At 36.3% G+C, this 9,885-nt stretch overlaps 1 protein-coding gene across 1 annotated transcript; it reads left to right on the forward strand.

The window, feature by feature from the left end:
• The first annotated feature begins 204 nt into the window (after window positions 1–204).
• LOC121653968 lies at window positions 205–6,072 on the forward strand. Its single transcript, XM_042007777.1, has 5 exons — window positions 205–519; window positions 605–754; window positions 1,011–1,121; window positions 1,192–1,416; window positions 5,938–6,072. The coding sequence occupies exons 1-5, from the start codon at window positions 205–207 to the stop codon at window positions 6,070–6,072; spliced, it is 936 nt and encodes a 311-aa protein (XP_041863711.1).
• The last annotated feature ends 3,813 nt before the right edge of the window (window positions 6,073–9,885 follow it).

A 9,885-nucleotide genomic window follows, 5' to 3' on the forward strand; every position in this document is an offset into this window, starting at 1 on the left:
TGTATTCATGCTATCACATGCTAAAGACTGCAAATGTGGTTAACTGTCATCTTAATGTGTGTTACAGGTTTAGGTGGTGACATTCATGTGGAGGTGTAAGGGGTGCATAGAAACTGTAACAAGTAGGTCTGAGCTTTTACGGCACTATAAGCTAAAACATCCACATTTTGGGCATAGTTGTCGGTTTCCATGCACATACCAGCAATGGGTTGCCCAGAGGTGATGGTGAACTCTCTAAAGAATAAACCTGCAGGGAAGCGCAGTGCAGCTTTTGGTGTCAAAAAGGCTAAAAGAGCAGAAGTGAATTTCTGCCCAACATACCCATCAGCAGAAACTGAGGAAAGCCTGGAGGCCATGCAGAAATCTCTGCTTTCAGAGATAAAGAAGAAGAACAATCGAGAGATAGTGAAACTCAAGATGGAAAAGACCTTTGCCCTCCGAAGACACGAGGTTGTCCGTGATGTACCGATGGTAGAAGATTTTATGGCAAGGTGGCCTGCTCTCTTTGATGTCATTGAGGTAAGGCTTAAGTCAAGTTTCTGTCTGGTTTTTATGGCTTCTTTCCTGACTAGTTTAACCTAATTTCTTTTGTATATTTTCACAGATCAACGCTGAATTCAAAAGAATCACCACCGTCCCACTACAGTCCAAGTTTATGTCTCAGCTGGACATCTACTCGGAGAACCTTTCAAGGCTGTTTCAAAAAAGAGGAGGTCAAGTAGGACAAAGGCTCAAAGCAGTAATTGTAAAAATGGTAAGTGGTAAATATTTGTGCTGGTCACAACTAATTTTGACAATGCTATTTGGACTTCAGTCAGTTTTTTTTCTTCTTTTTTTTTTAGTTTAAGAATAATTTATTGAATTTGTGAAAAGTAAGTAATCTTGTTCTGCTAATGTGAGCCTTAAATTTGAGAATTTTTGATTGATTTACATTTTACCTATAATTGTGTAGTATTATGAGTACTGGAAGGGCTGAATTCAGATGACAATAAAAAAAAAATCATTTTTAGAGCGACGATGTAGATGCCAGCCGTGAGTGCATTATTAAAGGAGTCTGCATCTACATGGGTGAAGATCCAGAAAACCTGCTCCAGGAATATGTGGTATGTATACATGTGTATGTGAGTCATGGCTATCAACTGTTACTTTTCTTGCCTCACTTGCCTTGTCCACCCCTGTATTTTGGTACAGTTCATGGATGAAGAGTCACTGAATGACGCCATTGAAGACACTACAGTAGGGATATATATCCAGAAAGAAGCTTCAAGTGCTGAGGCAGAGGACATTGGAATTGTCCTTGAAGGTATCAAGGTGTTGCAGGATCTGGACAATGTGGCATTGGCTGTGGCCATGCTATTTGGCCTCATGTATGCGCTCAACCTGAGCTATCCTCCAAACCTCCGCTACACCTTTGAGGTAATCCAAAAAATTATAATGGAACTCAATGGAGATAAACTTTCTAACAAGGCACTTGCCTTGAAAAACAGACTCCTTCACTGAAAGGTCAGAGCACCAGAAGTAACAGAAATATTTTGTTTGTACCATGTTAGAATATATGTAGTATTTATCTTCATGTTCTTGATATACTCTGATGTTTAGTCTGTTTCTATAGACTAGGATTTGGTAAATCCTATGTTTGGAAAAGGTGCTTACTGTGATGATTCACAGAGAATTGTATCTATATCTGTTACCTTTAAACATTTCTTGTTTTACAATCCACTGTTGAAACAGTTGAAAGGTCAGAGCACCAGGCATAACAATATAAAAATATTTTGTTTGCACTCTGTTAAAATATATACATCTTCATGTTCCTGATATACTCTGAAGATACATGTGTAGTCTATGTTTCTATAGACTAGGATTTGGTAAATCCTACTTTTGGAAAAGTTGTTTCTGTGATGATTCACAGAGAATTGTATCTATGTCTGTTACCCTTAAAAACTTGTTGTTTTACAATCCCTGTTGAACCTTGACACTTGTTATGGGTAGTATGTCATTATGTCCCCATACCTGTATTTGATGCTGGGTACAACTGTACAATGTGTCAGTTATTGGCAAGAGCATATTCTGAATACAGTATTGTTTGGTGACACCTGTGTCTTTGTGTGAATGCCAGACAGTTTTAACATTTAACATCAGCACACCTTGACATGAAATCACTGGTTTAGAAATGCAATTTTGATAGGGAGCTTCAACAAGTCTTTTTGAATTCATAGGACATAATGGAAATCCTATAAAGTTAACCAATATTTTTTTTTTATAATTGCATTTAAAATCAAGTTTGGATTACAGTTAAGAATTGGGTTTCCTGGAGATGATGAAATCATATTAACATAACACAATAACTAGGTTTACATTTTGAACATTTAATACATTAAATCAACATGATTCTGTTAAAAAATGTAACATGATTGAAATGAGTTGGCTTAACAAGAAATTATTAATTTAAAAGAAAGGGCAAAATTATGTTGGTCTGACTTATTTTAATTGTGTGGGACCGATGTACACATTAAAATCAAGTAAATTCAAAGAACTTTTTTTTTCAGTGTAGTCCTTTGACGTTTTTCATATATTATATATTTTAGGAAGATGTGGATCTTGCTACCATTTTGAAGAACTTTCAAAAGGAGCACTTGGTTGGTGACCAGGCTGCCATCATCTGCATTCGAAGGAAAAAGCTTCTGGAGAGTGCCCTTAAAGCAATATTAAGGGTTAGTTTCTGTTGGGCCCATTCACCAAGCATAGATTTTTCAGGAGAAGATGCAGATGATATGGGAGGACCACAGCGAGAGTTTTAAGGTTTGAATACCTCAGGAAATTTCTTAAATATTTCCTGACAAATAAGTTCATGTTTTGACATAAATACAAACTATTGTATTTCTACTTTGTTATTCTAGACTATTGATGATAGAGGTCCAGACCTCGCTGGGTATTGTTGAGGGAAAGACTGGCCAGATCTTTCTTAGTTATGACCAAACAGCATTAGACCAACATAAATATTATAAAGGCGGCAACCTAATTGCTTGGTTGATTGCACATGGAGGTCCATGTATCAAAGCCCTGGATCCCAGCCTCTTCCAGCTAATGTGTGGCCAGGACCCTCCATTGGAGGAGTTTGACTGGAGTGTGCTGACTGACCAAGATGTGCAAAGCAATGTCAAAAAGGTGCATCCTTATTATCACATTATTATTTATTTTTATTTATTTACTTATTTTCTTTCTTTTCCACAAGAGATTATTAAAAGATTTAAGAGTATTTAACTTACATTAAATCAAAATATGGCATATACTCTTACGCTTGGAATGAAGTTACACTTAAGTAAGATTTCTCTTATAAGATCTTACAGGTCAAGACTACAGGGGAACTTGCAGCACTCCAGCAAAACCTTGGGGAGTGGATTGCTGAATGTGGTGTTCCAGGCATATTTACAGCCACTTTTAAAGGTGTACCAAAAATCTATGCACACATTGTGAAGTACTACATCTTTCTCATGTATATATGTTTTTGGACAACAAGCACTGATTTCAATCAGTGTTGGTACAGTCAGTTAGGTGAGTTTACTGCTTGAGTTTCTGTCTTGGTTTTGGGTTATTGTTTACATTGCTGGTGTGGGGCTCTGTCGTTAGCACCTTCTCTCTACAACCAGTTGAGGCCGTGACGCGGGTCACACCCACTGTGTACTGCTCAGGGCAAAGCAGATAGAGGCGGTTTCAGACGGTTGCAATCAAGCAAAGTGAGCTCAGTTGTGTCAGCTCCAGGTACTTTACCACACATGGTGTGCTGAAGCCCTGCCCTCTGTGTGGCCCGCTGTGGCCCCGTGTTTGGTGACTACTGTACTTTTTCATATCATTTTCTTTATGTATCATGTACTACTGTGGTAGTTTATTTTGTTTTTTTTTTTTTTTTTTTTTTTTTTTGTGGTGTGTTTTAGGCAGCCTAGACAACTGTTATTTACACATTTTAATCCGTTTGCCGTATGCTTCAACCTGCAGTATGACAATATACTTGCCACGGGGTGTCACACAGGAAGAGGATCTACATCAGATGCTTTTGATGGCCATAAAGGAATCATTGGGATTTGGGAAAGTTTAATCCTTGCATCTTCCACTTGTATTTTGGCACTGTTACTATTTGATTATCACACAAACAGACTGTCAACTGAAACAACCAAATATGTTCACTTTCTGTTTACAAACAAACTACTTTGAATATGAGGGGGTTTAATCCAAACATTCAGTCTTTACTTGTTGTTGGAACATTGACCAGTTAAAACTTGATTTTTTTTTTTTTTAATAGCCAGAAAATTTGAAAAACAAATTTACTCCTGTTCTTCTAATTGTTTGTTTCAGATTGAAAAATGGAACAGTTACACATACAATAAGATAGAAGTTTGTGTGCATTTGTTTTGCGTTTAGACTGCTTCAGTCCACAGTTTAGAACATTAAGTGTGTTGTATTGTCTGAAGAATATTTTAGATCTCTCAAGCACACACCAGAAACTTGTCCTTCAAGTCTGTTCTCCCATTGCATTTTGAAGTGCCTGCAGTTGTTCAGCACTTAGGTTGATAGGTTGCATCACGATGACACCTCGTTCCAAATCATCACCGTTTGCCTGTAACTGAGTCAGCTGTATGCTATGTCTTTCCAGTGCAGCTTCCAGATTTTCTTGGGTGTATGGATCATTTCCAAAGATGTGGTTTATAGCTGCTGACTCCTGTTCACTGTTGGCTAGCATGCCCTCTGTCCAAATTTGTATTGGTGTACGGTTGTTTTCTGATCTAATTTAATGATTGTTCCAAGCATGTTTGAACAGGTCAAGTTTCTTCTGAATTTCTGGCTTATAAACTATTTGAAGGGCCATTTTCTGAATTAAATTGTCTGGGTTGAGTATTTGTTCTTCAAATGAGTAGAAAACCCCATAGAAGTAATTCACAACCTGTTGGAAAACATCTCTCCAAAGACGTTCAATGCGCTGGTTGTGTACAGACTGGCCTGCAATGTGCCTTGGATGTCCTTGTCCTTGCAGCAAGTTCATTAAAAGAGCAGCCAGGGTGTTTCCCCCCCATGATCCGATCTGACTCTGGCAGGTAATCCATACATACAGGTTGCTCGAACAAACTGAGTCAACACTGCATGAGCTGTGTTGTCTGTGCTACAGTTGAGGTAAGTTACTAGTCTGGAATTCCCATCAATGGCAGCATGTGTCACAAATCCCCACCTGTAAAAATTTTAAACATTAAAAAGAACAAAGGATTATTTATAAACTCATAAATTTTTACATAAAAGTAAAACATTTTGTAGCACTTCTGGGCACTAATACGTTTGTACTCTTATGAGAAAGTGGTATGGGTAAATAATAGGAACAATGGACTAAAAGGATGACTGTAGAAGACCTAAGAACAACTGCTGGAGCTGAGTGTCAGTGATCAATAAAAGACAGGACAAGGTTGATTTTAGTTAGTGGTGGTACCATATATTGAAGTGATTAATAACCCCAAATTGCAGCCCAAAAATATCCCAATATATACAACTGCAGTATCTTGGTAATCTGATCAACTGCACAAGTTGATTTCACAATAATTTGGCTGAACAACATCAAATAACATTTACAGAGTCTTCACCAGTACAGGCACTGGTCAGTATAATTCACAACCCAATCACACAGCACGGGTAGAATCCGTGTCTTGATTATTGCCATTGTCCGGAGAAGATGTCTAAACGCGATTGTCCATAACAGGAGAAGAATGTATGTCGGTTGTGTGAATCAGAGAGTGAAATGGTGGGGAGCAGAGTGCAGGCTTTGCCAGCCTCCTACCAGACCAGTAGGTAGGTTTGGTGTCGTCACTCCTCGGCTGTTCATTCAGTAGCTCGCCATCTTTCCGATCCCAAATGGAATCCAAACCACCTGGCCAGTTCCAATCATGACACGGTGCACAGCAGCACTACACGGCTCCGGGCTTCACCGACAGCTGGTCTCTGCAGCAGCTCTGTCACCTGGCTTTACCCCATGCATCCAATGGGAAAAAGCCAGAGCAGGCCTGTATAATCGCTCCACGTAACCGATTGGCTTAGCGCCGCCATGTGATTGCGATCACGTGACTGAGCACACACAGGTGAGACCTTCAGGGACAGGAGATGTACAGGAAACTACTAAACCAATATCTAACCCTGTGTTACAATTAATCCTGAATAAGGAATTGTATCAGAAATAATAAAAAAAAAAATGAATGAACCCTTAGGAATGCAGTGAAGCCCCCCCCATTAACCTTTTAACAAACCACTCTCACACTGGATAGAGCACATTTGAAAATGATTTTATAATTAATTTTACTACAGATATGTGGAAATAAACTTGATTGAGCCATTTCTAACACAGCCGAAAGTGTTTGTTATTCAGTTCCAGTTTCAAATTCTTACCATTTTACTATTATTAACTGTCAGCTAAAACCATGTGCTTAAAAAATATAGTGTTTTATTTTATTATTGTCTGAAGGAGAAGAAAAAAGTGCAAAGAAACATTCTTTCTCTGGCTTTTTTTCTTCTTAGCATAAACTTTGAAGGGTTAACAAAGGGTGATCACCATGGCAACAACCCCACAGACCTAGCATGCATGGTCCCTAGGATGAATGGTCACCACGAGGAAAAGAAAGAAAATGAAGACCTAAAATCTATAACAACAAATAATAGTAGCAAGCATAATACGAGCATAATATATAGTTCATACAACTTTTTACCTGAATGTAAACGATGTGCTCTGTGGAAACTGACAGGTGCTGATGACACATTAATAAAAGATCGGAGGTCCATGAGACTTTGAACTGAATTGCGCACGACTTCAGAGCTAATACTTTCCTCGGCTCTTCTCAGATTAGCGATAGATGTGTCTATGGCCTGCAATTCTCTTCGACCCGCAGATCCTTGGATATATGCTCTTTCAACTGCAGTACATCTTCTAATGTGTCTCAGCCATGTCTGCCTTCAACTTAAGTAAAACATTTGCTGCAGTTCACAAAAAAAAACACAACTTTAACCCTGCATCAATGAGTAATGAAAAAAAAAAATGGTTTCCTTCCTTGAACTCCACTGTTCCCACCTCTTGATGAACAAGTGCAGGAAATGTGAAACTGCACTGGTGTTACTAGTCGCACTAGTGTTACTCGTATACTAGTTTAAATTAAAGTAAATTCTTCACTTGTAAACTAGTAAAATGTTAAAACTTCACTGGTATTACTAATGTTACTTGAGGACTGCAGGTGAATGACGTATGTTGCCGTAACAAGTGTTTTCATTGGTCAAAACACAATTATTTAACAGTCTTCTGAGAACCTGAGTTTAACAGTTGGTCGAGACTGAAGCAATATGTTTGATAACATATTGATTAGACTTCATTATGAAGAAAAACAGCCTGTCCAACCCTACAGGTCTGTGATCATGGCCGGTCTGATCACGTGACATCTTTACAGCGAAGAATGAGGAAAAAAAATAAATAAAAAAAGAAAATTGGTCACCTTGAGGCTGCTCTCAGCTGCACAAGAAAGTTTAAATATGAAACTTTTTCAGTTTTGTTTTGTTTTTTTTTTGTTGTTGTTTTTTAACTAGAGATATGATGGGCCAGTGTTACATTTTTCTCTATATTAGTAATTTTTGCTATTTAACTAAACAAAATAAAATGATGTTGGGTATTTTAATTGTATTTTAAAAGTAGTACATTTATTTTTAATTCAGATTTGATGATTTCCTACATTTTGGGACTAATATGTTAGTAAAAAAAAGGATACCAAACATGTGTTTTTTATGTTTACATATGTAAATAAGGTATTACTTTGCCTTTGCCTGGTGTAATGGAAAGATCTGTTACGGGTGAACTCTATCTCTTGCTCAGTGATAGCTGCGAATGGATGGATGTATGGGTGGTATTACTTTGCTAATATATTTCTAGTACAGAAATCTGAACACCAGCGATGGACAGGTTCAAAGATTTTATTTCTTGTTAACATGCTAGAGTCAAAGCTTTTTTTTTTTTTTTGTCAGTGTTAATCTAACTTTTGTTTATTCAGTTTTACAGAGAAAACTTGTTCAATAACAGCAACATAAACATAGCATATTACCATCTTTTTTTTTTGTTATTAATTCCATTGTGAATGAGATATGACCAAGCCCCTTTCCAAAAGCTACTAGAACATAGACAATAAATTAAAACTAGAAAGTTTTATGTGTGTAAGTAAAATGGAGTTTTTGATATTTAGCTTGAGAAAAAAATTAATTTAAAGAAAAAGGGTTTAAAGATTTGGCTTGTCACATGACAGTTCCTGCTAATTATGTTCGACAAAATTAATAAATATATGAATGAATGAATGAATAAATTAATAAGTACATATCAAGTCGGAAATACATTTCAACGTGACCAAACCAGCTAATTCAAGACCATTAATACTGTTTGTAAGTGGATATAGTATGTTTTCATGTAATGATGAATTAAGGGGCAACACTGCAGGTAGCAGAGTAAAAGTCCTACTAAAAGACAACACCAATAAACATCTCCAGTAAAACAGCTTTTTCTGCAGCAAATTTGTAGATTTGTCATTAGAAATTTAAATGATGTAAACACAGTCTTTGTTGTACATTATGAACAAAGAAGCACAGCAAGCCATCATTACTTCACAAACTTTGTAAGTAGTATGTGATTATTATTATTGGCTGTGCAGAAAAATGTCTGGGCAAAAAAAAATAAATAAATAAATAAATAAATGAAATAAAATAAAATAAATTTGTATTAGTTTTACAATTTTTCCAAAGCTCAACACAGTAGGTCATATATGGTACAATTCATGAATGATATGATATAAACAATGAATTATTTTTATTATATTTTTTTACATAAGAGGTCTTTATTTTTATTCAACAATTACACAGTTTTAGACATTTTATTTTTGACATAGTTTATGTGACTTTTCCAGTTTTAGTTTATTATCATCAGTAGCTTCTAAGAATTTGGCTTGAAGAACAGTTTCTGCTGTCATTAACTTTGATTTTCTACAATTGTTTGTTATATAATTTAAAATATAATACATTTAGTTCATCCTAGATGAAGAAAGAATTTGTTGGCATGAAACCATTTTTTAACTAACTGAAATTCAAGTTCTACTGTGTCCAGAAGCTGCTTCAGATTGTCCCCACTACAACAAAAGTTCAGTCGTCTGCATATAGGATACATTTTAGTAAATTAGAAACAAAACATAAATCATTTATAAACAATGTAAACAGCAATGGCCCAAGTACAGAACCCTGTGGCATCCCACATGTAACCTTCAGCAACTCAGACTCTATTATTTAGATGTACAAACTGATACCTGTTATTTAAGTAGCTTCTCAGCCAATTGTGGGCGAGTCCCTCAATACCATACTGTTAGAATTTAATTAAGAGCAATGAATGAGCAACAGTATTGAATGTAAACTAATAAAACTGCAACAGTATGTTCCCTTTTTTCAGTAGCATCAGTAATGTGTTCATTAAAATCCATCAGTGCCAGTAAAGTGATGTGGTTTTTTTCTGAGGCCATTTTGTTGGTTGTAAATGAGATTGTGCTTATCAATAAAGATATTTAGTGGATTAAAAAATATTTTTTTCTGAAATTTCTGGTCAAAGTGAATTGGTCTGTAGTTGGATAGCATGTTTTTGTCACCAGATGTATACAAAAAAATTACTTAAGCTATGTTTCCTCGTAAGGGAACTTTTCCAACCACCAGGGACAAATTACAGATATATAGCTGTACAATCAATTGTCTTTAAACCAAGAACATGGTGAGCTCATTCCAGTCAATTGATTTTTCTTGATGAAATTATTAATTTCATCATGATCAGTAGGAGATAATGATCTTTCTCCG

The sequence above is a fragment of the Melanotaenia boesemani genome, chromosome 15, assembly GCF_017639745.1.
Source record: "Melanotaenia boesemani isolate fMelBoe1 chromosome 15, fMelBoe1.pri, whole genome shotgun sequence".
Lineage (NCBI taxonomy): Eukaryota > Metazoa > Chordata > Actinopteri > Atheriniformes > Melanotaeniidae > Melanotaenia > Melanotaenia boesemani.